At 40.9% G+C, this 27,984-nt stretch overlaps 1 protein-coding gene across 1 annotated transcript in view; it reads right to left on the bottom strand.

Moving 5' to 3' along the window:
• LOC131403896 (centrosomal protein kizuna-like) overlaps positions 1-27,984 on the bottom strand; it is a 66,651-nt gene that overhangs the window by 17,254 nt on the left and 21,413 nt on the right. The window contains 6 exon segments of the mRNA XM_058538127.1: positions 19-84; positions 1,208-1,373; positions 2,000-2,056; positions 9,484-9,512; positions 9,515-9,630; positions 17,335-17,448. Of these exon segments, the coding sequence (XP_058394110.1) occupies positions 19-84; positions 1,208-1,373; positions 2,000-2,056; positions 9,484-9,512; positions 9,515-9,630; positions 17,335-17,448 (548 nt within the window).

Genomic DNA, 27,984 nt, shown 5'->3' with positions numbered 1-27,984 from the left:
AGGCAACCATAACTTTACCTGTGATTGGAATCTTTGCTGCCATGCTCTCTTCCTTGCTCTCGTCTCCGCAGCCACTTGAAACGTCTAAAAATCAAACACAAGATAATAAAAGTGTATTTCAAGGTTATATTTACGGAATAGGCCTTTGCTTTTTTTTTTTTCTTAACTGCCATTCCTTTTATTTTCACTGCTTCCCCACCTCCTTTCTTTGCTTAGTTTATTTCTTGTCTGAAATAGTACTGTTCCTAAAAAGAAACCTATTCTAAAACTAAGGTATCTCTATGTTGCTTTCATGCAAAATGATTTAGCCTGACATCTATCAAATTTGACTGGGGCTTAAAACAAGCGAGCCTCAAATCCTGTGCATGTGTATCAGCTTCTGAATATATCCTGAGCAACTCATAGCTCTCTTGGGAATACATTATAGCGGTTTATTGGCATGTCTTAACAATAACGTTAAAATAATCACAATTTTCGGGCCGGCCCCGTGGCTTAGCGGTTAAGTGCGCGCGCTCCGCTGCTGGCGGCCCGGGTTCGGATTCTGGGCGCGCACCGACGTACCGCTTCTCCGGCCATGCTGAGGCCGCGTCCCACATACAGCAACTAGAAGGATGTGCAGCTATGACAGACAACTATCTACTGGGGCTTTGGGGGGAAAAATAAATAAATAAAATCTTTAAAAAAAAATAATAATCACAATTTCTGGATACTAAAAATTGGTTATTAAGTTTTGGGGGGCATAAACTCTGATTCTTAATCATCTGTTTAAACTTATAAAAGGTTCTATTATAATTAAAAAGAATGTTTACCAATTATGAGTAAATTCTATTAAGTGATATCAAAAACTTCACAGTACTCTATGTGAAGTACTTGATGGACTCATTTTCATAGAATCATCTTCATCTTTGTGGGATGATAATAATTATCTACTGCCAAGTGCTTAGTCCTGTTAAGATTTCAATTTATAAAAACTTATTTTATTGGAAATTCAGCAGGACAGCAGATCTACAATTAGGTTTCCTATTCCTGTTAGACTGAATGAAAACATATATTTATTGGAAGGTGGTATAAAACAAATAACATATTATACATATTAAAATTAGAAGTGTTCTTGAGTCTGCTTTTTTATAGGTACACCTTGAGAAAGGGTGTTTGCGTTGACTCTGAATGCGTTTTTGCTGTGGACAGACCCTTTAACAACAGTTACCTTGTTCCCTTGTAAGAACACTGTTGAGCCATAGAGTGGGTTTCGCTTCCTTTATTCCACTACTGTCATTCAGAATAGATGGCAAGCTGCAAGATGATTCATTACTGTGAACGGCCGAACTATCGTCACACTCTTCTGTAGGGGCTTTTTTCAATAACGCTGCTGCCTACAGTGTTTAAAAGAAATAAAAATAAACTCTAGCCACATTCCCGTTGGTCTCAAAGACCCAGCCTTCAGACATAATTTTAGGTTAAGCTTTACTTTGGATTTAATTTGCTTCCTGACATTTAATTGAAATTAAAATGTCTTCAAGATAAAATAACATCTGATTATTTTGCAGCATAATTTAATTCTTTACAACAACTTACACTTGTAATAATACATTTTTTTGTGGCCTGAATCTTATGTCATGCTGAAGTGTTCTGCTTGTGAAGTACGTATGTGAAATGTGACCACTCTTGTGAACCTGGGCTGGTTTATCCAAGATCGACTCTCTCATTGCATGAATGCTGTTGGTTTGGATTGAGAAAGAGATGTGGAAAAATGTGACCTTGCAGTATCCCCATCCTTCCAGAAATGACCCCTGAACTTCCCTCAAATGAGAAGACTGTAGAAAAACTTGGTGGCTGAGAAGGAGACACTAAGCAAAAAGAGAATTGCCCTTATTTTAAAGCATAATTGTCAATCAAGGATAAACACACTCTGCACTTTGCTGCTAAGTCTGCTGGGGAGCTCAGGAAACTTACTAGCCACACTGCCTATCTGTTTTCAAAGGGCACCAAATTGTCTTACCCATATCGCCTCATGTGTCCTGGGCAGGGAGGTGGGCACAGATTTTATCACAGCCAACTTGAGAGGCAGAGAAAAAGTAAAAATTAACAGGACAGGTAAATACCCATGTCTCTTAATTTCTAGGTCAACACTCTTCCCCCAAGAAATAAAACTATACTGGTAACAAGAGTTAAACAACCAATGATGACATTGTCCCGCTGCCAGAGTGTGTTTCTCTCTCATTTCCTACTTGGAAGTGGTGATTTGCCCAGGCTGCTGGGAGAGGAAATCTCGGTGGTGGTGCTGACCTTTCCCTGGTCTCTGGCAACAGTAGTAAATACAAGGAAATGTCCAACTCAACCTGTAGAATGGACACGAGACTCTACAAGTTAATATGAAGAGCAAAACTGGACAAAGCCTCATAGGTCATCTTTAGTTTGAGAGCGAAGGGGTAACAACAGAATTCTCTAGTGAACAAGGGGGAAGATAATCATCTCTTCTCATGAAGATGCCCTGACAGGAAGAATCACAGAGGCAGAATATGGAAGATCTTGCCTTGTAAGTTTGGCTTTGAACATACAAGGCCACTGCCATCGGCCTTGATATCCCTGCAAGGCTCCTGCCCTCTGCCCTCCCCTGGACCAGCTGGCCACCTGGATCCACGGCCTATCCTAGGGGCCGGAGCAGCTGATTTTAGGGGATTTAAGGAATTCTAGTCTCCTCGGCCGAAGGACTTGGTGTCAAGTTAGCCTTGTAGCCAGCACCTGTCTGTGGTCCAGTTCTAGTAACCAGGAGCTCTTCCTCTATTTACATAAAGTAGTCCCTGAATTTTACTCGAGTTGTGACAATTCTCTGTTGGGATGACCTGCACTGTATCCCTGTTTCTGCATACTGGGGTTCAGGTGTAGAGTCCTGCCCTCGAAGCTCAGGCCAGGGCTGGTTCCCATCACTGGCTGCCATAATGCCTCAATCCCAGCTGCCTACATGGACCACTGTACTGCACCTGCTTCCAGAATCTGTCCAGGAAGACAGGTGTGAAGAATAGTGTCACCTCCTTGACCTGCCATCTCTCAACTGTCAGTGCGCAAGCTGGACCACTGTGGCCTGTCTCATTTCCAGACCTCCACCTCTCCTGCTCTAGTCTGTCTGCTTCCACAGAGAGATAAGCTCCTATTCTGTGTGCCCAATCATCCTGGATCTATGAAAAGCATTTTAGAATATGAACAAAAAGAACTGACCCAAATTCTGAAGTGAAAGTTATAATTTTCTTTTCCTAAAATAATTCAAACATTCTGAGAGAGCCTCAAATATGTATTTCTTCGTCGTATTACCTTATGCAATAGCTGTAACTAATAATTTCTTGGCATGACTTCGTAAGAGCCACTGTTTTAACACATATTTTAAGAATAAAATTGTTAAAGGACTTTCTACACTTTTTACTGTAGAATTTGCAGATAATGGAAACTGTTTTGGATTGTCAATGACTCAGATTACTTGTAACTGGGCCCTCAATGATGACACACAATTTATCTCACTGTTTTGTGCACCTCTTTCATATTAAGACCCTCTTTTGCTTTAGCTGGGTTCCAACTGGGTTTCAAAAGAACACAATAAAATGCTATAATAATCCTGCAAATGTCTTTCTAATAAGTCCTTGTATACTTGATAAGAATACCACCACTGCTACTAGTTCTACACTCTGCCCTCTTTTTTTTTTTTTTACCATGGTGAGGTAAATAAAGTAGTGGGCATACTGCAGGTTTTCACTTATTTCATATATTTTATCCCATTTATCTTCACTACTCAATACTCTTATCTCTAGGATTTCTCTTACTTTTTTGATAGAGATGTTTATAAAAGGACTCATCTTTTAAGATAATCCTAGAGATAATTTCTCAAAGATGAGTCTTTTATTTTATAAGGATTTTGATGGATGGTCAAATTACATGAGAATGGTTGGCTTCACTTTACTGGACCACAGAGCCAAGAAAGAGAGCAGCAGATCTGCCCAATGGGTCATTCATAAGGGAACCCACAATATAAATCCCTAATAAGCAGGTAATAATGATAAGCAGGGACAGAAACAAAAGTCAATCTCAGACAAGGAATGGTTAGAGGTTTCTAGTCAAAAACAACTTCTGCAGAGTCAGGAAAAACATCTGTAATACATTCTCAGGATGTACTGTTTGCAGATGCTTTAGCCAGGCATATTTCTAAGGAAGCCCCCAATTTGAAGGAGCTTGCAGTCTGAAACTGACAACACTAACCCATACCTACAAAGAAACAAAAGCCCAGAGAAGAGGGAACAAGCTGCTTTACACAGCTCATGCTGGGACTGAATGGGCTCTGCAAATTGGAGCTCTCTATCTGAAAAATGCCACCAGACAACACTTTTACCATGGGCCTCCTGATGGTGCTTATGAATAGACTATGCTTGGGTCTCAACTTATCTGTTAGCTAATAAAGGCTCTCTTTGATTTCATACATTTGGAGCCCAGGAGGGAGACTGGGGACTGTCTCACTGTTCTCAGCAGTCTGGAGCCTAAGTCAATAGAACAAACTAGTTCCTCACTTTTCTGCCTTCCCAGGAGCCAGGAGAAAAGGCTTAGAAATTCAATGCCAAGGCACACACTATTTGTAGAATGACTGATGGTCATATTTGACATCTTAGAAAGGCAAATCGTCCTATGATTTACACTTAGCAGGACACTTAGAATTACTGGCTCAATTCTACCAGAATTTTTCTCAAAGGTCAGTTACGGTTCCTGCTAGGTCTAGAACCCCAAGAGTCATCTAGGCTGCCTCTTAATTTATATCCAGAAACTTAACTGTGATATTCAAATGCATAAATAGACAGATGAAGATAATAACGGAAAAGACTTTGTGTCCAAAATATCATTAAGAAAAATGAAAGGCAAAAATCAAACTGCTCAAAATATTGCAACAAATTGTACGAATTTATATAAAAACAATTCTTACAAGTCAACAAGAAAAACATTACTAACCTAATAGAAAAATGAGCAAAGGACACGAACTGGCAAATTATAAAAGAAGAACCACAAAGGGCTCACAAATAGGTAGGGGAAAAGTTTGACCTCAATGGTAAATATAAAGGTCAAATGAACAAAAAAATTGGATGTCATTTGCACTTCTCAATTTGGTGCTCAAAAAAAAAAAGGTTGATAGCACCCAGTTTCATAAAGAGCTCAGATTATATATATATATATTTTCCTCCATTCCTTGTGACTTTGATGACCCCTCCAGAGTGAGATCTGGCAGTGCAGAGCAAAAGGCTGAAAGACACGCATTCCCTTCGACCTAACAACTCTACATCTAGGAATTCATTCTAAGGAAATAGCATGGATATTTGTACAAACTGAATTGCTCAGATGTTCTTTGAAATTTTTTTACTACAGGAAAAATTAAAAACAACTTAAATGTTGAACAAGAGGCTGGTTAAAGGGACAGTGGAATAGCCACACAGGGGTCTCTGCACAGCTGTTGGAAATGATGTAGAAGAACATGTGATGGTATGAAAGGAAGTTCACTTGTGACAAGTGGGAAAAAAAGAAGCTATGGACACAAACAGTACAACCCATGTTTGCCAATATATTAAATATTAAAAACCATGCACCACAACGTCAACGGGCAATTTTATTTTCTCCTTTTTGTTTACCTTAATATTCCAAGTTTGGTTTTCTTTTTTTCCTGCTAGTTTTTTAAGAAAAACACATGCTAGCTCCAAAGGAATCTGATTTCTGCGATGGATGGTACAAATACAAACAGAAAGCGAATGTGAAAGCATTTAATAAAATTACATTTCCTTCTGTATGTAAATCAGTGCTGTTAATGCAGAGACAGAAAAGCAGGAGAATTAAAAACCACGGATGTAGACAGCAGATGACAATTTCCCCTAATACACAGATTTAACTGACTTTTTCCTCAAGAACCTTCCTCTTGCACACCAGAAGTAATTTTTCAATGTTTAAAGAGAAATGCAAGCATCATCACCTAAGGTATGTCTAAGTTATAGGAAGGGGATTTTATCTGTGCAGCAATTAAAAGAAAGGGGAAAGTATTCATATGAGCCAGCAAATGAGTATTCAAGAGAGAAGACCAAGAGAACAGTCGATCCTTAGGGAGAGATGAAGGTATTTCTGTGACTAGTCATGTGTCTTTCTGGTATGTGTGGTGGGGGCACTCTATGAGTGCCACCAGTAAGCCACTCTGCTTTCCCTGGAGAAGTTCTCCTCGGTGGAAACAGACATTACTTAGGAGAGAAGGAGTATTAAGGCACTTTGTGTTTTAATGAAGCACCCAACTCATTTTTTTTTCCACATAAAGTAATTATAAATTTTTCTGATTTAAAAGCCTGCAGCTCAATTATGTAATTGCCTAATAGGGTATGCGGATGCTGTGGATCTTATCTGGTCTCAAGGGGACATAATCTGAGTTTCAGCGGCTTTAATGATGTATTTACTCAAGAGACAGGACTGACTCTAGCTGACAGCAAGGGGACCCACAGGTAAACATCATTTACACGTGACTGTTTAATTAGCCATTTACCCAAGAGATCAAAGTAAATATTTCTGAGCTGCATTAGACTCTTAGCCAAGTAATTTTTAGTAGAACTTTCTTAAATTTTGAAAATCTCTTATTTTTAAGATTTTTATCTACAGAGAAATATGTAACTCATGCTATTTACTAAAGGTGTATATTGTTTCAATACAGGGAAACAACCAAAGATACTTGATTTTGCTAATAGTAAAAGCATGACATGTAAATCAAAGCAGTCCTAGAACTCACAAAAGCATTTTGTTCTAAAGTTCGCAAGGCTTGCCCTGCCCACGTCATTTTGGTAACATTGTTCTTTACGGCTGTGCATTTCTTCAGTCACAACCTAACCGTTTCAGAAACTGCCTGCTTACTTCGATTTTTAAGGACAGATTTTGTGATTAATTTATTGGTAATTTTTATGATTGTCACTAAGATGAGATCAGGATGATTTAAAAGGGAACAAAAAACCTACGAGGGGAGGCAGAATAGCACTTGATTCATAAGTTATTAATTGGGCAGCCCCTTCTCATTAATAATGGAGTTATTGGGCCGGCCCCGTGGCTTGGCGGTTGGGTGCGCGCGCTCCGCTGCTGGCGGCCCGGGTTCAGATCCCGGGCGCGCACCGACGCACGGCTTCTCCGGCCATGCTGAGGCCGCGTCCCACATACAGCAACTAGAAGGATGTGCAACTATGACACAACTATCTACTGGGGCTTTGGGGGAAAAAATAAATAAATAAAATTAAAAAAAAAAAAAAAAAAAACCAAGCAACACTGAGAGATCCTTTAAAAAAAAAATAATGGAGTTATTATTTGAAAAATTATGAGTGGATTGGTTGTCTGGAACTGGGAATATGTTTTCTAATATAAACAACACCTTTTTAAAAGAAGATGACTAGATAGGAAAGGGCAGTGGACCACTGCTTATTTCAGCCTTGACACGGCTGAGATGTGACCTACTCGAGTGAACAAGAATGGAATACAATGTTGTTACAAAATGGTACTAGAGAAAATGGACAACAAAACCGGAAAACAAATCCTTCTTAGGATCTACATTTATTGGGCCAGCCCAGTGGCAGAGTGGTTAAGTTCCCCTGCTCCGCTTCAGCGGCCCAGGGTTCACAAGTTGGGATCCCAGGCGTGGACATATGCATGGCAGGTGCATCAAGCCATCCTGTGGCAGGCATCCTACATATAAAGTAGAGGAAGATGGGCACGGATGTTAGCCCAGGGCCAATCTTCCTCAGTAAAAAGAGGAGGATTGGCAACAGATGTTAGCTCAGGGCTAATCTTCCTGACTTAAAAAAAAAAAAGAAAGAAAAAAAAAAAAGATCTACATTTATCAATAGGTGTGGAACAGATCTAAAAAACACAGGTTCTGTTTTTCCTCAAGAACATGGTTCTTTCTCAAAGAACATTCACACAACTGGTATCATACCTCAAACAAAACAAAACTATAGGTTATTTATTGAGTCACAGGAAGTTCAGTGAAATGAAAATATGTGTGGGAAGGATAACACAAGATTACCTCTGAAAAGGGGCAGGGGCTTGAGGAGAAGCGCACAGGGGCTGTATCTCCATAATAATTTATTTCAGGAGAAAGAAATTGGGGAGGAAGGAGGTTAGAGGAGGGAGAGGAGGAGAAGGAGAAAAGGAGGGGAGAAGAAGAGGAGAGAAAGAGCAGAAGAAGGGAGGGAAGGTGCGTGAAAGGGGGAGAGAGAGGAGCCAAGAGGGAGGGGGAAAAGGAGGAGGGGTGGGAAGATGAGGAGAAGGCAGAGGAGGAGCAGGTCTGAAATAAATAGGGTGCAATGGTAACAACACATGTGAGTCTGGGCTGGTAGGCATGGGATTCCTGGGTTCATTTTATCACTCTCTGTTTGTATGTTTGAAATGCTTAAAAAAGCACTTCTACTCTCTTTTAATCAAAGGGGCAAAGAAAGGGGGGCTTGAGAAGGACTGAAGGTGCTCTGAGAGGCTTGAGGGGTGATGGCCGAGGCTCTGGACCGCACAGCGACACAGGTGTGTGACTTCAGTGCAGAGATGGCAAGCCGCGCCTCCGGGAGGGGCACATGCAGAATCCTCGAACTTTGTGCACGATAAAAATAAAAAGCATCAAAGCCAGAAAACCCTATATTACATATAAGGATGAGAAAACATACATGAAACTAGACACGTTCACAAGACATTAAATTTAGGAAAGGAAAGGCCATCTCTCTGAGTATATGGCTTCTCCAGGGAATGACAAGGACCACGACGGGAACGCTCTAAATCTGGGCTCCTGGGTGGGAGCCCATCCTGCCTTCCTTGGGAGTCTGCTCCATCGGTTCCCTTGTCTCTTCAGCAGCTCACACTCCCCTCTGTGCCAGCTCCTGAGTCAGGCCCCTTGCTGTCTTGTCTGACCCACAGCAGGGCTCGCTCCTCCCCGTCTCAGTCCCACTCCAAGCAGACAGAACTCCCCAAGGCGCAGCAGAGATCTTATTACAGCCCCGCTCGAAAAGCTCTACCGGCTTTTCAAAATCTACTCAACTAAACACAAACTCCTTAGCCTAGGCTGGACCCGGCACAACAAGGCTCCACTCCCTCGGACCTTCTCGCCCACCAGCCCACACGTCAGCCACGGAAGACGGCTCTGTTTCCCGGGTCTGGATGGAGTGGAGAAAGAAAACCAGGATGCCACAAGAGGCTTCTAAGTTCCTTGGAAAATGTTGGGGTAGATATGCTTAATTAGGTTAGCTCCAAAACCTGAATCAACGTTATGTAAGGAGTTGAGATTCCTACATAAAACACTATGCAAAAGGCCTGAGAGCAGAAAGTTAAAACCAACCATAAAACCTCACTATTATTTAATCTTTTTTCAACTATGTTAACCATTGTTAAGAACATGACTATTTCCTTAAATGAATAATTTGTACATCTTGAAACTTATTAAAAAAAATAAAAATTACTAACCCCTGTCCTCTGGTCCACGTTTTTGACTGGAAAACTTCAGACTTCTTAGCTACCTCTTCTGTGATAGAATTATCACGTTCTTTCAAGGTGGCCATGTGCTGACCCAACTGTGCCCTCAACAAGCCTGAGGCTGACGCTTGTTCAGATCTATAACACAGAAATAGGAGACACATTAGAAATTTGTAGTATTGGGTTACTTATGAGATTCCCATATTTTCAAAGGCCCCTTAATCAAGTTGGTAGAAGATAGTTCATCCAGAAAAGTCTAGAACCTAATATATTCTGGACTAAGGGAATTTCCAGAGTCTTGGTATTTCTTTTTTAATTTTATTTTGGTTATGATTTCATTGCTAGATGAGCATTCTCAACTTTGGCTGCATACTGGAACTACCTGGGGAGGTTTGCAAAATCCAGGTGCCTAATGCCACCCCTACAGAGTCTAGTAAAATTGGCCTGAGGTGTGGTCCAGCCATTGGGATTTTTTAAGGCTCACAGAGCGATTCTAATGCGCGGCCATGGTTTCAAATCACTGCACAGATAGTCACCCTCCTCTTAAGTGTAGTTAAGAGAAACAGATCACATTTCCATCTCAACAACAGTTGATTCCTGTTATATACTTACTATGAAATTTTTTAAAAATTAAGGTATTATTAGGAAAGAGTTAAAGGGAAGCCTATATTGCTGCCTAGACTACGGTATTTAGATACTAAAAGGAACCAGGTTCCCTTAGGGAAATGCCCTGTTCTAGTTCTGGGGCAGGAAATGTACAAGACGAGCCTGGAAAACCTTGTCATACCAGAAAGTACGGAAGCTATCAAAGACCACTGAGTCATGTCAAAAGGCCTCAGAGGCCATCTTGAAAGGGTTCCTGCTGGCCAAGGACGGGACAATTTGAGCACCAAAAAGAACAATGAGTGCAATGGACTTAAACACAGCAAATATATAAAAATCTACAAGTTCATTTAAAAAATAAATAATAAAAAGTTTTAAAAATAATAAAAAATCTTTGGATTCAGCCTCAAAAAGGAAGGAAATCCTGTCACATTCTACAACATGGATGAATCTTAAGGACACTATGCTAAGTACAATAAGCCAGTCACAAAAAGACAAAGACTGCATGATTCCACTTACATAAGACACCTAGAGCAGTCACATTCACAGAAACAGAAAGCAGAATGGTGATGCTAGGTGCTGGGAGAGGGAGAAATGGAGAGCTATTTAATGGATATGAGTTTCAGTTTTGTAAGACGAAAAAGTTCTAGAGATCTGTTGCAGAACAATGTGAATGCACTTAACACTACTGAGCTGTACACTCAAAAATGGTTAAGATGGTAAATTTTATGTCATGTGTGTTTCACCAAAATTAAAAATATAAACAAATAAACAAACCTTTGGAGGCTGCTAGGGAAACAACTTGATATTCTGAAAATTGGTAAGTAAAGGGAGAGAATCAAGCATTTATCCTGCCTTTGTGGTCAAAAAATGCATTTCACAATTAACAAGTAGTTGATGGGAAAAGTTCTTCCAACTAATAAATGCAGAAGAAATTAACAAATTAGAAAAGTCACCATTTTGTAAGTCCAAATTAATGAATGCATCTAGGAAATGATCATAATTTTGTGGAAAATGCATAACAGTAAATTTTATACTGAAGCATCAGTCTATCAATGTTCAAACCCACAGACCAGTCTTCCTAACAACATGACAACCAGACATCACATGCGGCCTGAGGGGGGTGTAATAAGAAGTACAAGCACTGGGGCAGCCTGGTGGCGCAGTAGTTAAGTGCACGCACTCCGCTTTGGTGGCCTGGGGTTCGCAGGTTCGGATCCCGGGCGTGCACCAACGCACCGCTTGTCAAGCCATGCTGTGGCAGCATCCCGTATAAAGTAGAGGAAGATGGGCATGGATGTTAGCTCAAGGCCAATCTTCCTCAGCAAAAAAAAAAAAAAAAAGAGGAGGACTGGCATCGGATGTTAGCTCAGCGCTGATCTTCCTCACACACACACAAAAAAAAACGAAGTACAAGCACCACCTATGACATTGTCTTGCCAAAATAACTGGGCTGGAGTATCATCATGTATCTGGATTGAACCAGCAGTTTACAGGTGATAGCATTTCGATCCTGATACAAACAAAGCAAATGTAAAATGACTTTTTTGAGATAATCAAGACAAACTCACAAGAAATAGGTATCAGATAAAGTAAAGAATCTTGGTAAATGGTAATGTATTACATCCTTATATGTTAGAGATATAAGTATTTGTGAGTATTTATAAGTAAAATATGTTGTCTCTTTTAAACTACTCAAAGGAAAAAGTGTGGATGAGGGAAAGATAAAACAAGACTAGCAAAATGTTGACAACTGGTGGATCTGGGTGAGGGGTACATGGGACTTCATTATGTTATTATAGCGGCTTTTGTGAATGTTTTAAAAATTTCAAAGTAAAAAGTTAAAAAACAGTATACTAATGTCTGCAACTTACTTGGAAATGCATAAAAATAAGAGATTGTGACTGATGGATGGATGGAAATATGAAGAGACACACATATGGGAGTGCAATCAAATGTCAATGGTAGAATCTGGGTGGTGGGTATATGGATGCTCATTACACAGTTCCTTTTACTTTTCTGTATGTTTGGAAATTTTCATAAGAAAATATTTGGAAAAAAAATAAGTCTAGGTACAATTCAGAACCTTCTTTAATAAATCTTAATTGTTATAATCTTTGCCTGACCTAACTCTAGTTTTTCCCAAGAGTTGAATAAAGTGGGATGGGTCATCGGAATCCTTGAACTTATTTAAAAACTTCCCAGAATGATTCTAAGGTTTCTGGCTGGTTTGGTAGAAAGCCCCTTCAGCAACTTGCCTTTCTTGGTTCTGTCTAGACCTCACCAATGTCATAATGCACCCAATTCCTTTGTTCTGTTTCTATGTAAATGAAGCAACCTTTTTCTACATTTGGTTTCACAAGAGATTTCCCTACCGGGAAAATGCAATCACAGGCTACCAGCAAATTCTAGTCCATTCAGCCGTTTCATTTCTCATAATGAGTAAATCAATTGTGCTTCTGGTCTGAAAAGATGTTTACTTAGGTTGAGTTAAACCTGGAAACAAGTTGAAGTAGGGTGAATTAAGTTAGTTCAAGTAGTTGGGATGGACTGAATTATCAGAGACCGTCTCGCTGGTGACTGATACACGTGACTTCTGCAGAGGCAAAGCCAAGGCAAGAGGCTACTAATGTCCCCACCAATTGTAACCATCCTTTGGGCTCTGGTATGAAAGAACTAGCTAAGGTTTCCTATAATTATTATACATACCTCACAAAAGGACAAAACCCATTAATTGACTTGCATGGGGTCAAATAGCAAATGAGCTATGGAAGGAGGTACAGCATCTAGACTCTGTGACTTCTGAACAGTTAAGCCAACACTTACAGCACAAAACCAGGCTTTCATGCAGATTGATTTCAGGACAAATTGGGTGAGGAGTACAACAGCCATGGCTCTCCTTGCATGGAGTCTTGCCCATGTTTCTACATAAACACACCAAATCAGAAAATTTGCAAAGTGGTACAAAGGATTTTGTGTGTGTGTGTGAGGAAGACCAGCCCTGAGCTAACATCCAATGCCAATCCTCCTCTTTTTTGCTGAGGAAGACTGGCCCTCAGCTAACATCTGTGCCCATCTTCCTCTACTTTATATGGGACACCGCCACAGCATGGCCTGACAAGCGGTGCGCTGGTGTGCACCTGGGATCCGGGCCAGCGAACCCCGGGCTGCCACAGAGGAGCGCGAGCACTTAACCGCTTGTGCCACTGGGCCGGCCCAAGGTACAAAGGATTTAAAGGAGTTTTTTTTTTCTCTTTCGTCTACTTTACATTGGAAAATTTATAACATCAATGCCACAGAGAAAAAACAAAGTTCAATGTCAGCTAAATTATATACTCCTTTAATTAAAAAGATAATAAAAGAATAGACTTTAAACAGTCTATAATTAACTTCATACACTTGGAATGGCTTCCAATCAGAAAACTGCAATTTAAGTAAATGTACCAACATTTCCTAATTACAACTGATTTACAACAGATTGGTAACTTGACCAAAGTTTTAAATGCAGACAAAATAGTAAGTACCCTGAATTTTATTCTGAACATAATAGGCAGAATAAAATAAAGAGGTTTTTACATACTATAATCCAAATAATATAAAGCTGACTCAATTTTTCAGCATGAGTTTGAGAGCACAATTGGGCAACTGTATCTGAAAGTAGCCACTAACAAGAGACAATTAATTAGTTGCACCTGGAAAAAAAATAAAATAATGAGTACTCTCAATATGGATTTCATATAAGATAAAATTACTTAAGTAATCATTTTTATGTTAAAATATGTTTTCCAGAAGGCAATAATGAACAAATTTTTTATCAATTACCCCAAATGACATGAATTATATTTTAATAATTCACGATTGTCTAAAATAACAACTTGGTCTTCCACCTAATAACGTAAACCTTTCATATGAAGGTCTTTGAACACTTAATCCCTGATATAACAAAAATCAATAATGATGATAGGAACGGTTTTGTTCTTTTTCCTTTTAAGATGCTTCACTTTGTGAGCAGGAATTCAGAAGTCTTCTCACTATCTTTTAGAGTACGCTGTGGGGCAGGTACCCCATTTTGCAGATGAGATTATAGTAAAGAGATAGACCTCGACAGCCATGGTTGGGTCAGGGGCACAAGCAGGGCTGCCGCCACACCAAACACAGTTCTCTTCAACAGGCTTTAAGGAGTTCATAACCCATTAGAGCCTTCCTACTCTGCCTGGCTTAGAATTCTAATGACATCAGTGTCATTAACAATTAAGGAACAAAAGTAGATCATTCTCTCCAAATCTGTGTTTCTGAAATAGTTTATCAAGTTGACCAGTTGACTGCTTTGGTCCAGGGGAGATCTCAAAGCAGATGGGAATATATCACTTAGGGGAGTGTCCAACAATAATTCCTGGGCGCTGAGGGGCACAAAGGGTGGCTAGAGCAAGAAGAGCAGCAAGGAGCCCGATGCCATGATTAAAACTTGTTAGAGGGGCTGGCCTGGTGACCTAGTGGTTGAGTTTGGCGTGCTCCACTTTGGCAGCCCTGCTTCACGGGTTCGGATCCCAGGTGTGAATCCACACCACTCACTCATCAGCCATGCTGTGGCAGTGACCCACATACAAGATAGAGGAGGATTAGCACAGATGTTAGCTCAGGGCTAAACTTCCTCAAGCAAAAAAAGAGGAAGACTGGCAACAGATGTTAGCTCAGGGCTAATCTTCTTCAGCAAAAATAAATAAATAAATAAAACTCTTTAAAAAGAATCTGTATTTAAAGACCTGACTGCTTATCTCTCAAAGGTCATATAAACACTTGGCACTTTTTCCAAGGCTAGACAGTGAACCAGTGACAATCAGTGTGCATTAAACAGCACCCCCAGTCACAACACACAATGGGGCATAAAAGGGCAATCCTAATCGTAACAGAACATAACACTGACATTAGTAATCATTCCTGACTTCTTTATCTGGCTTAAAAAAATGATTGTGGTAAAGAAGCAGTCTTGCAGCCTCCAGATATTAATTTTAAAATTTGTGTTGGTCATAAAGAAGGATCATTTCTTAGGGAAAGCTGATTTATACATAACTGTAGACCAACAGTCATGCAAAATGCAACCTTTCATAATGGAAATCAATGCTCTATTATGCATGTTGAGAAACTATACAAATCTCTAGTCTAGTAGATGTAGATATTTTATCTCATCACCCACAATCACAGTTTGGCAGCGTAGGCTGAGAGAGTCACACAATGAATCATTTAGTCTAACAAGTCAGTTTGCACAGAGAATTATAAATGCATATATGCTTTCTATGCCACATACCACAACTGTGGTTTATGCAAAATAGTATATCAACAGATACAAAAAGCAGTGAGAACGAAACAGGGGCCTGGTTACAGAGCCTCACAACACATAATCACCAAATGACCTACAGAGTGCAGAAAGACTCCGCCCCAGACAGCTTCTTTCACCGCCTTGTAAAGGAGTATTTAAGACTGCTGTTTTTTATCTTGCATGATAAAACAACAGGAAAGAGGGGGAGCCGGCCCCGTGGGTTAGCAGTTAAGTGCGCGCGCTCCGCTACTGGCGGCCCAGGTTCGGATCCCGGCGCCCACTGACGTACCGCTTGAACGGCCATGCTGAGGCTGCGTACCACATACAGCAACTAGAAGGATGTGCAACTATGAAATACAACTATCTACTGGGGCTTTGGGGAAAAAACGGAGGAGGATTGGCAATAGATGTTAGCTCAGAGCTGGTCTTCCTCAGCAAAAAGAGGAGGATTGGCATGAATGTTAGCTCAGGGCTGATCTTCCTCACAAAAAAAACAAAGAACAAAAAACAGGAAAAAGGATTTTCTTGCATTGCCCTTTACTGCTTCAGGTTGAAAAGTTACTGACCAGGAAGGTCATTTCCAGCATTTTCCACAGTTTGGAGATCACTAGTACAGATGCAGAAGGTAATGTACACACTTTCAGGACTTGTGAACCTCATCTTGTGCTCTGTTAAATGGAACATATGATTGGCCAAGTCTTCTTGTGCCAAGGTCCTTTTAGAAACCATCATCTTGACTTCTCACGCTTTCGTGGGATTTATGCTGAATTCTACTCTGAAGAAAATCATTAACATAAAACAGCCTATGTGGCACACTGAAGGTAGAGAAAATGATGTTAGATATAAGATAACCAGACCCAAAGCCCCTCTCACTCTCAGCGAAACAAGGTCCTTTCAGGTGGGCTTTCACAGACACTCATCTGCTGACCATGCTCGAGAAATAATTTGTTCTCTGCTAGTAAATAGTGGGGATATATTTTAATAAAAGGAAATATAGTCAGTCCCCAAAATAAAAATCAGAGTTAGGTCACTGGCAACAATTATGCAACATGAATTAGGCACCGACCAGGTGCCAACACTGGACAAACCATTACACAAATTACACATATGTAATTCTATGACCTCAATAAGTCGCTCAGATGCCACAAAGCTTCTGGGGCCATGAAAAGAAACCCACACTACCTAAAAGGTGGGTAGAGGGTAGAGAACAGATTTCTGATTGACTCAGGAAGGATGTACAAGAATCATGGTTCACATGGCCAACTACCCTGCAAATAATTAACCCCCTCTCTCTCTCATCCTAGCTTTATGGCCTTTAAGGGATATCCTTGAAGTGGTGGCTCTCAAACCTGAGGGAGGGTAGTTCCCTTAAGGGCTCATTAAAACCCAGGTGGCTGGGTCTTACCCCCAGATTCCTGATTCAGTGAGGCCTGGGAGGGGAAAACGTGTTCCCAGGTCTTGTTGATGCTGCTGGTCCAGAGACCATACTTGCAGATTGGGGGCCTGTATCTTCTAGATTGGGGGCCTGTATCACCAGCATGACCTTGGAAATTGAGGAATCCATCTGGGGTTTGGACTTGCCAATGACATCCCTCTAGGGTGGTGGCTAGACTAGATTATATCCTGGGTTGTTCACGAAGGTATGCTAATATACCAGATGAAGGCTACCTGTGCTCCCTCCCCCCAAGTAAGCCCTTAAAACATTGTTATGAGTAGGGATTGAGTGGATATATCCAATTAACAATTAGAAACAAATACATTTACAAAGAAGTAAATGGTCAAGTCCATAAAACAGTTAAACTGACAACTACAAGTGTCTATCCCAGTGGTGACCGTGTGGACTAGTGTTTTGTTTTCATTTGGAAGCATCTGGGAACAAGAATGGCCATCCTTCCACAGCAGCAATTTCATCCCAATAATACCTGACTTGCTTTTCATGGCTGCCACCTCCAGGTAAGAGTCTCGGAGGCTGGTGAAGGACAGCTGTTCCACAGGCTTCAAGGTCTTCTTTCAGAATGTCACTGTGATTATAGAGCCTATAAAATAAAACAGGTGCTGCATGAGATGTTTATTTAAGCACAGATGGCCCAGCTTCTAGAATCTACGGAGGTTCTTCGTGGTTTATTGAAATATATCTGTAATATAATCTAGACACAAAAATGCAGCAACTAGACTATCTCTCGACAAAGATGTAAAATGGGGCATTTTGAAAACCTTGTTTTTGTGTATGTGGCAGTTTTAAATCCATCAGTGGAAGTAACTTTTAACCCTTTGAAGACTTTAATGACCTTCAAATCGACAGCTGTGCCATCTCATTCCACATTCCACCTGACTGATAGGAATGCTAGATAATCTTAACGGCAGAAAAGGCTAATTTTCTATTGTCAATCATAACAAAGTTAGATCTCCACAACTCATGTGAAATTTACTTAAATCGTCACTGCTAAGAAATCGAAAACTGCTGGCTGGATATTGGTTACGTCCTCTATTTCTGAACGCAGAAAAATGACTATTATTTCTCCATTCAGATCCCACTGCAATACAATTTTCTTTATTTTTAGTAAGAAGAGGAAGGGAGGGAAAGAGGGATTTAGCCTTCATTATCTATTTCCAGTCTACTGGGGGACTGGTCTAGTCTAACAATTTGGCCACTGTTTTAGGTTAGGTCTGTCACGGTATCATAGTAGCTTCCAAAGAGACTGGTTAGAAACTTCCTTTAAAAACATGTCCATTTGGGGGAAAGCATGATTCTAAAAAGCTATAGGAGAAGATATCAAAGACAAAACAGTATTTCTACTTTAAAGAAGCTGATGACATACGTAGTTGGGAATATTCAACATGTACTCCAAAAAGAAAATGAAGCAACTTGTAAAGCAATGTGTTAATTAGCAACATCTTACTAACTTGTAGTTAGTACAACAGTGGGTTAAGTTACTGGATCCATATCAAAAGGATGAAAGAGATGTGCTCTGTTTGTCTATTAGAGGGTGAGTGACAAGTGTAGGCTCAGGCACCCTGACTCTGAAGCAGGCTTTTATCCTGGGAAGGAAATATAAATGTCGTGTCATGTCCGTCCCCCACCCCCACCCCCCCACCCCCCATTCAAGCCCTATTCTGGACCCTAGGCCACCCTATGGGCGCTCCAGTTCCTTGCCGTGTCTCAAGCTCTTGTCTAAACTCTAAGCCTAAGATTCTTAGTCCTTCTGGGCCACATCCTGTGTTGGATCCTTCACCTCTGAGCTCTGCTGCCAAAAACCTCCCATTTTTTGATCGGGTTGTTTTGTTTTTTGTTGTTGAGTTGTATGAGTTCTTTATATATTTTGGAAATTAACCCCCTGTTGGATATATGATTTGCAAATATTTTCTCCTAGTTGGTGGGTTGTTTTTTCATTTTGTTCATGAATGGCCAACAGGCATATGACAAGATGTTCAACATCACTAATTATCAGGGAAATGCAAATCAAAACTACAATGCGATTTCACCTTACATCCATCAGAATGGCTATAATTAACAAGACAAGAAATAACAAATATTGGAGAGGATGTGGAGAAAAGGGAACCCTCATACATAACTGGTGCAAATGCAAACTGGTGCAGCCACTATGGAAAACAGTATGGAGATTTCTTATAAAATTAAAAATAGAAATACCATATGATCCATATATCCCACTACTGAGTGTTCATCCAAAAACATGAAAGCAACAATTCAAAGAGATTTATGCATCCCTATGTTCATCACAGCAATATTCACAACAGCCAGGACATGGAAGCAACCCAAGTGCCCATCAACGGATGAATGGATAAAGAAGACATAGTATATAGATACAGTGGAATACTACTCAGCCATAAAAAAGACAAAATCATGCCATTTGTGACAAAATAGATGGACCTTGAGGGTATTATACCAGGCAAAATAAGCCAGACAGAGAAAGATAAACACCGTATGATTTCACTCATATGTGGAAGATAAACACGTGGATACGGAGAACAGATTACTGGTTACCAGAGGGGAAGGGAGTAGGCGGAGAGTGAAAGGAGTAAAGGGGCACATATGTATGGTCACAGATAAAAACTAGACTATTGGTGGTGAACACAAAGCAATCTATACAGAAACTGATATATGATATTGTATACCTGAAATTTATACAATGTTATATGCCAATGTGACCTCAATAAAATAATTTAAAAAATAAATTAAAAAACAAACAAACAAAAAACCTTCCAGACTCCTGGCCTATATGACTTATAGTACCTATAATACTTCTTTTTCCTTTGGCAAAATCTGGTTCCTAATTCTTCCTGGAAGGCTTTATCTCGTCACCACTCAATTCACAAAATAACACCTGCCCTTAAGAAAAGGAAGACAGGCCCATCGGAGGTAAGCCAATTTCAGAGCAGCAAAGGAGAGCACATAATCACTGGGAAGGCAATCAGGAGTTGTGAGGCAATAGAGAGACAGAGAGCTCCTTGGCATCACAAGGGCTTGACTATGGAGGAGGAACTTCAGCTGGGCAAGATTTAGACAGAAGGGGAGATGACCCTTTAAGCTAAGGGGTGGCACAGGCAAAGGTGTGAGGAAATGCCATGGTAGGAGGGGTGTCGGGACCAGCAAGGACACAAGTCTGGCCAGGTGGGGGTTGCTGTTTGTGGTGATAAGATAGTAATGGGAAATAAAATTCAATATGAAACTCGGCTGAGAAAATAGTAATAAATCTGGCGGATTTCTGAGCTATGGCTGGTTTCTTGAAAGCAGTGTTTTTGAGAGGGTTAGCCTGGCAGCCGTGCACAGATGCAGTTGGTGAGGGGACAGACACGAGACCCAGACCACAGCCAGGAGACTGAACTTGTGCTCTAGATAGCAGGGGAAGAGTGTGTAAGTGTGAGAGCAGTGGTGGGGGTGGCAGAGAGGGAGAACAGTCATTCACGGCTCAGCTGGGGGGAAGTCAAGCGCCTACAGCTGGTGGGGTGGGCTCTCGAAAAACTGGGGTGTGTGCCTCACTCAAAGGGCCAGTCACTCTCAGCTCCCGCAGTGGAATGTGTCTCAGTGACGTCGATCTTCCTAGTTTTCAAGAGAAGCTGGAAATTCACAATTGCTAGTTTTATTTTTATGTGACATCTCCCAAATTTAAAAATCTGGCAGCTAATTCAAAAGGAGGTTAAATACTATGCTGGACAAACAGAGCTGGTCTGCAGGCTTGGGGTCTCCAGCTTAGACTGCCTCTAGTCTCACCTCCCGCCCCAGGTGGTAGACCCTGAGCAAGGACCAGGGCTTGATGTTTCTGCACCTCCTCTGAAATGCTGGTACAATGGCGGAAGTTAGCAGACGCTCACCAATGCTGGGGTACCACAGTGGGGTATAGGCAGGGTGTTCCGGTGGGAGCAGCCTCCCTCCAGGGAGGAGTATTTTATCTCCACCATTCTTAGGAATGGTGATAAGAGAAAACAGTTTTAGTGGTTTTATTACTGTTTATAAATGCTCTACAGACAATGCACCCTTTGTTGCCTGTATGCCCACCCCCCACCCCACCATGGTATGCCAGTGCTAAATAATACCTGATTGTCCAGTCAGGACAGATGCCAGATAACCTTTGTTCTCTTCCAATCTGATCAACCCAAATATCAGGCTTACTTAGACTAGTTCTTCTCATACTTGTCCAGGAGCTTCTCCAGTCAGGACAGATGCCAGATAACCTTTGTTCTTTTCCAATCTGATCAACCCAAATATCAGGCTTACTTAGACTAGCTCTTCTCATACTTGTCTAGGAGCTTCTCTGACTACCTCATTCATAGGGATCTTTCTTATCCCTGAATTCCTTTAGCACAATACAGACCACATCCTACATTGTACTGTTCTCTAGTTATGTCATGTCTGTCTAGTCTTCTCAACAAGACCAAAAGCTTGTTGAGAACAACAATTGGACTTCTGAATTTTTATCTTACTTGAAGTTTCATGTCGCACTCAGCACAATACTGAAGACATACTTAACACCATGAGTTGAATGACAGGCCAAGATTTAAACCTAGATTAGAGAAATCCATGACACCTATTTTTACAGTATGTTTTTATATGGTTGCTGTTAGACCAGTCCAGGGCTTCCATGGCGTCCATGGCTTGGCAACGAGCGATCAATAAGACGGCCACAAGTACTGTCTGCACAGAGCTTATGGTCTACTCTCGATTAACTCAGAACCTTCTCTGGCTAAAAGACAAGTTGGTCTGTGCTGAGGGTTTCTACTAGTTATTTCTCCACGTGATACCTGACTTTAGCTTACAAAATATTCATCAGTCCTTTGCTGAAAAAATCTCTATTAAAGAATTCAAACACTATGGAGCTAAAGATTAAAGACTATGTGTTATAAAAAACACTATCCTAGAATTCAAGACCTCAATTTCTTTCATGTCTTCTATTTGCATTCCCATCAAAATAATTCCAGCTGGAGGGGCATCAGTCTGACCAGCCCATGCCCAGTCCTTCCTGGGGAATATGTAGACGGGCCTGGCACTAACACACTGGGCCTTACCATCAGTTTGTCTCTGTGACCTCCAGCAAGTGGACAAACGTGATGGATGACAAGTAATCTCTAGAAGCACAAAAGGCACTTTAAAGAGGTATATTTTATTTTACCCAACAGTGCAGGCAGATAATAAATAAATTTTTTTGGCCAAATTTAAAGTAATTGCTTTCTAGCTTCATTTTCATCTTTCAGTCACACAGAATTTAAGAGATAATTTAAAAGAAAACAACTCCACTCCAGGCTAATGGGAACACTCAAAGGAAGGTACAATTTTTTTTGGAAGCAAGGAAGAGAGAAAAAGTGCCATGCTTTTCCTTTCAGTACTGCAAACTGAGAATTACTTTTTGGCAAAAATGACCCTGTATGAGGGCTGTAGAAAATAAACTTTTCCTTAACCCCACCAGGTAACTTCCACACATTCCCGTGGGTGTTCTATCAGAGTGGACATGTTTCAGTTGCGGCACTAAAGGCATGACTTTCAGGTTTTATTTTCTCTAGGGAACAACAGTCTCAAAATGGTGTGGTAATCACTGCCCATAACTAGTAATGAGTTTACTTCATAATTTACATAATATAATGTTACTTTTAAAAAGTTTTATAAAATACATTTACTGTATTTTTAATGAGACTGAAGAATAATAAAGCACCATAGTTGGTCACATCCAGAACAACGTTTTGGGGAAGGAAATTGTATTGCTAAATGAGCAACGACAAAAGGCATCATCTGCAGAGGTGGTCTGTAGTTCTGAGTGTGGGGTTTAGGAACAGCCCATATACAGAACGGTGGGCAAAGGGCAACACGACCGACCTTTGCTTCCCATTCCAGTGCCTGCAGAACACTGGCCTGCACACTCAACTTCTTCCTTCTCATGGGTTTGACCCTACACTCCTTCCAAAACATAAGAAGGTTTTGATCTTTAAACTAAGAACACATGGCCCGGATAGAAAAGATTACTTTTAAAACCATCACTTTGGGGCTGGCCCAGTGGCATAGTAGTTAAGTTGGAGCGCTCTGCTTCGGCAGCCCAGGGTTCTCAGGTTCTGATCCCGGGTACGGACCTACACACCGCTCATCAAGCCATGCTGTGGTGGCATCCCACATACAACACAGACGAAGACTGGCACAGATGTTAGCTCAGGAACAATCTTCCTCACCAATAAATAAATAAATAAATAAATAAAGTCTTAGTTGCATATTTTATCTCTATTAAAAAAATAAATAAATAAAACCATCACTTGATCATGTTCTGGTTCTGTTTTTCACATTTAATTCCCAAGGAAATTTGTTGATTACAATCAACAACATTTAAAATCCTCCTAAGACCCATGAGAATTGTTAAGTTTAAACAGAAGTAACAGAATGCATTCATGCACCCAACACTTAAAGACCACAACTGCTACAAAATATAACTAACGAGCCAAAGCGGGCTGTTGTCAGTCAAACCCTGATATGCTAATTCAATTTGTGTAGCTTACTGGTCATCCTGAAGCAATTTAGCACCTTCACCAATAAGAGAAAACCTCCAGTGACCTCCCACCCACAGGTACACAAACACAACAGAGAACCAGAGAGGTCTGTAGAAGCCCTACCTCCATAAAGATGCAAATTAAGATTTAAACAGTGTAACAATTGGCGAGAGCTAATCCTTTTACAGAGGTGTAAATGGCTATTGAGAACTGAATTCCGGCTGCTAGCTTTTGTTAAGTAGCATTACAGACAAGTTTCACCCAAGAGCAATGCCACCAATTCTGAAGACTATTGATAAAATAGTTTCATAAAGCCAGTGCAATTTGTTTACTCTGATATCAAGTTTCCTGACCATAAATCCAAACATGTAAATATAAACCACATCGAGAATTAGTGCCCTGGGAAAATAAACTGGGAGGAACTATCTCAAGCCTGACACCCGATGGCTGGAACAGCTGTATGTGCGGCCACAGTGAAGTCTGTATACGGGGTTTTGTTTGCCACACAAAACAGTTGTAGAAAAGACAAACACATACATAGTTAAAGAGTATTTTTCTTTTAACGGGCTGTCTTACAAAACCTATGTTTTGGTGGCTCCCTTGGTCCCCATTGTGCAGCCCCCTGGGTGGTCCCTTCCAGGGGGCCACTTGAAGGGAACACAATGCCAAAAATGAGGGAAGGAGGGGACAGCAACACAAAGGCCAACAGAGCGGGGCGGTCTGCAGCGGCAGGCTGCAGACTAGGGGTCAGCAAACAAGGCTCTCTGTTTAGCCCTGGAAACAAGGGCTCCTTCTCTATACCTGGAAACAGCGTGATTAAGCTGACAGCTTGAATTATGGGCTGCATTTTGTAGGGTATGGTCCGTCTGCGTTAAGGTCCTCTTTATTGTAGCAGAGGCCTCACAAGCAAAACCCTTGCCTTTTCCCCCTCTTTGGCTTCAAAACATCATTCTGTTCCATTTTAATTTTCAGAACTACTCCTTCTCCCATATCACCTTTCCTTTTTTATTTTTTTAAGTTGCTTACTGAGGTGCTGGGAGGCCTGAGAGAATTTATAATAGGGTGTTTCCCTCTACCCTTAAACAGAGATAACCAGCCTGAACCCATAATGAGATTTTAGCAGCCGAGTCATTAGCGATGGCTGCATAAAGGATGGCTCCTTTATGAAATGGATGTGTTCTTTTTTTTTTTATTATTTATTTTTTACCCCAAAGCCCCAGTAGATAGTTGCATGTCATAGATGCACATCCCTCTAGTTGCTGTACGTGGGACACGGCCTCAGCATGGCCAGAGAAGCGGTGCGTCGGTGCGCAACCGGGATCCGAACCCAGGCCACCAGCAACGGAGTGTGAGCACTTAACCGCCAAGCCACGGGGCCGGCCCTGAAATGGATGTGTTCTTAATTTGCTCTTTGATAGGTCTGTGGATCCCAAACAACACCTGAGTTGATAAAAATCCTCTTTGCTGGGAAGGTGAACACTGGAAACATTTACTCTTGCTCCCTGGATTTCCTTTAAATCAGCACAGATGTGTCACCAGTGGGGTGTTGTCATTAGGGTGCTGGCTGCACCCTCCAATCTGAGGTGCACACAACGGATTTATGGAGCCAGTCACCTAAAGTGACCTAGCTTTAAATATCTGCTGCAAAAAAGAACATGGAGGGTAAATGTCTTATCGTACAACTTTATGCCTTTGATGGTGCTCAGGGCAAGCTACCCCAGGAAGCACCACTCTGGTATGCGGATTATTTCGAGCTGAAGACAATAAGGACTCAGAGAACTCAGGAAGAATATTTGAGTTTCCCCTCCCAAACTGCCTAAAGAATTTAAAACAAAAGATCTGTTTCAGGAAGGAGTTATTATCATGACTGCTATAAAGATAATGTAGGATAGAGGTTACAATAGAAAAGGCACCAACAAACCCATCTTATCGGAAGCTCTGTCTCTCTGGCCACATGCTCTAGATGGCCCTGCGAGGAGTTACCAGACAATCATTTACAAGGGAAGTCTCCATTTGTAAAGGTATCTCCCTCTCTGTATTGGGAAGAGAGGGGATGACCTCATTTCTAGAGACTTATCAATGTAGAAGGTGAGGCCTTAAAACTGCATAATAAACCTTACTCTTGTTTATAGTGCTTTAGTGATAATCTCCTGTAACTAACACCCCCGCCCCCAACATCCTCCTTGTCTTTGGTTGGACATGGTATTTAAGACGAGAATCTCTGCTACTGTGTTGAGAAACGCAGTGTCCCTGCTTTCTCCCATGTATACATGTTATTAAACTTGGTATTATTTTCTCCTGCTAACCTGTCTTGTTATTTGGTCAGCCATAAGAACCTTAAGGAAAAGGGCAGAGGGAGATTCCCCCTCTTCCCCCGACACCTTTCAGAAATGTAATACAATCAGGCCTTGTATTTTGACTAAATTTAAAGAATACTATGAACATAATAAATTTTTTTATTAGACATTATTATAATTGGTTCTATAATTAAACTCTAGAGGGCGCTTTTTGTAAAAGGGCATCTGATATTTTCAGGGTAGAATCATCTTTGCTGGAGCTTAAGGACTAACAGAGGATCATAAAACAAAACACCAGACTTTTGCTGTTACACGTCTCTCCGTCTGTCTCCACATGTGTGTATGTGCCGGTGCGGGTGTACGTGCGTCTGTAAGAGAAGAGACAAGGAGGACCAGACTGGGCTGGCAAAGATTATGCTACGTGAGGGGATCCAGGGAGAAGGCAAATCAGAAGGCATAATGGGATGGTGGATGGGCTTACTGAGGGCTCAGGCAACGTTCAGACTCTGAAATAAGTTAGTATGTCACTTCTCTGGGATAAGTGAGTCTCCTTAGAAGCCAATTAACTCTGATGAATGGGAATGGGGTCTAGGGCAGTCACCCTCCACTGAGGGAGAGCTCAGACCTGTAGGGCAGGTCCCTCCCTGGGTTCTGACTCAGTGTTCGGGGCCCACCTCCATGATGACAATGAGATGGGAGTGGCAGCACCCTGGGAGGGCACCAGCAGGAAGGAGACTGAACACTTGGCTATTAATGATTGCCTCCTGCTATGTGAGTATGGTAGAAATCAAAGACAGAATTACTGACAAAATTGTGCTGGTTTTCTGCTGGCTCCTTCAGAGGGCCAATACTGTATTAAAATGAAGAAGCTGAATCAATTTATTATTCAAATGCTCATTCACCTAAGAAGCTGCTAAAAGGAAGCCAAAAGAAACAAGAAAGTGAATGATAACAAACCATCATTATGAATGAATAAAGGGGGTTAACCGGGAGGAAAGGCAGGCGGGATGCAAGCTAGGAAATAATGCCCTCCTGGGTAGACCCTGGGAGCCAGGTGAAAAGGCTTCTCGTCAGTGTGGAAGTTCAGGGGATGTAAGACAAGCACATCCCCAATTCCAGGTAAGTACACCTTTCAAAACAGCAGAAACCAGTTTCAGCTGTGCCCATGATTACAGATGTAATAATGCTCCAAAACAACCATGTCCAGCATACATCCATGTAATATATAACATCTGATCAGCAAGCACCATCAATCCCAGACCCAGCACTGGAAATTCTTTTAGGGATTCAATTATCCTAGAAAGTAGTGCTTTTCAATGTTTAAGGTGGCAGAACACCTGGAATTCTTAGAACTTTCTGTAAAATATCATGAAGTACTGATATACGTCATTTCATCACACAAATTAGGAACATTTTTACTAGCGGACAATGAATATATGTATACAATATAAAAATCAAACCACTAACACAAATACCCATGATGAAAAACCAATCTATCAAACCTAACAGGATCAGCTGATTTCACATTTTTCATTATTATTCATTTGGTACTCTCATTCATTTTCTCTTCCAGTAGGCAAGCTATAGCAGGTAACCAAAGTTTTATTAAAATAATTTTGAGGAAGTTCTCAAAATTACAAAGATTTATTTTCCTAAAAATTGGAAAAGACCACTTGACTCAATAGCAGGAGAATTCTACTGGAATATATCTGAGAATCACTGCACTAAAGAAAACGAATCTAGCATTGTTTTAAGCAGCAGATTCAAACACACTTCCAGTCCACAAAAATGACAAGAAAATTAAAATGAATTTACACTGACAAAGGAAAATAGAAAAAAGTTAGACAACCAGTTGAAGGCCATTAAACACAAGGTGTTCAGAAGTGCTCCTCACATCTCTCTTGTAGGTTAAAGTAACACTGTAAGTCTCCTAACTGGGACTCAAAATAGTGAGATTCAGTACAAAAGCACAAGAAAACATATCAAGGTCTCACTTATTGCTTTTTGAGTTTTTCTTATCTGCTTGGCCTATCTGCACAGATTCCCTCACAAAAGCCATCACTAAATGGAAGCTTTCCCACTCAGTTATCAAGCTCAAATGTTCCTTATCAAATCCCACCTTAAAATAAGTTTCGTTTTTCTAGAAGCCTATCACCAATAGCTCAACAACTGCTCTTCAAAAGGTGAGAAATATAAGTTTAAGAGAATAAAAGGGAAGATGAGCCATAAGGAACTGATCAAGTCTAAGATCAAGGCGCTGGCTGGCTTGGTTCCTGGTGAGGGCCCACTTCC

Source organism: Diceros bicornis, unplaced genomic scaffold (assembly GCF_020826845.1).
Source record: "Diceros bicornis minor isolate mBicDic1 unplaced genomic scaffold, mDicBic1.mat.cur scaffold_95_ctg1, whole genome shotgun sequence".
NCBI lineage: Eukaryota > Metazoa > Chordata > Mammalia > Perissodactyla > Rhinocerotidae > Diceros > Diceros bicornis.
The sequence above is the reverse complement of the archived record's forward strand: the minus strand, read 5'-3'. Positions and strand labels throughout refer to the sequence as shown.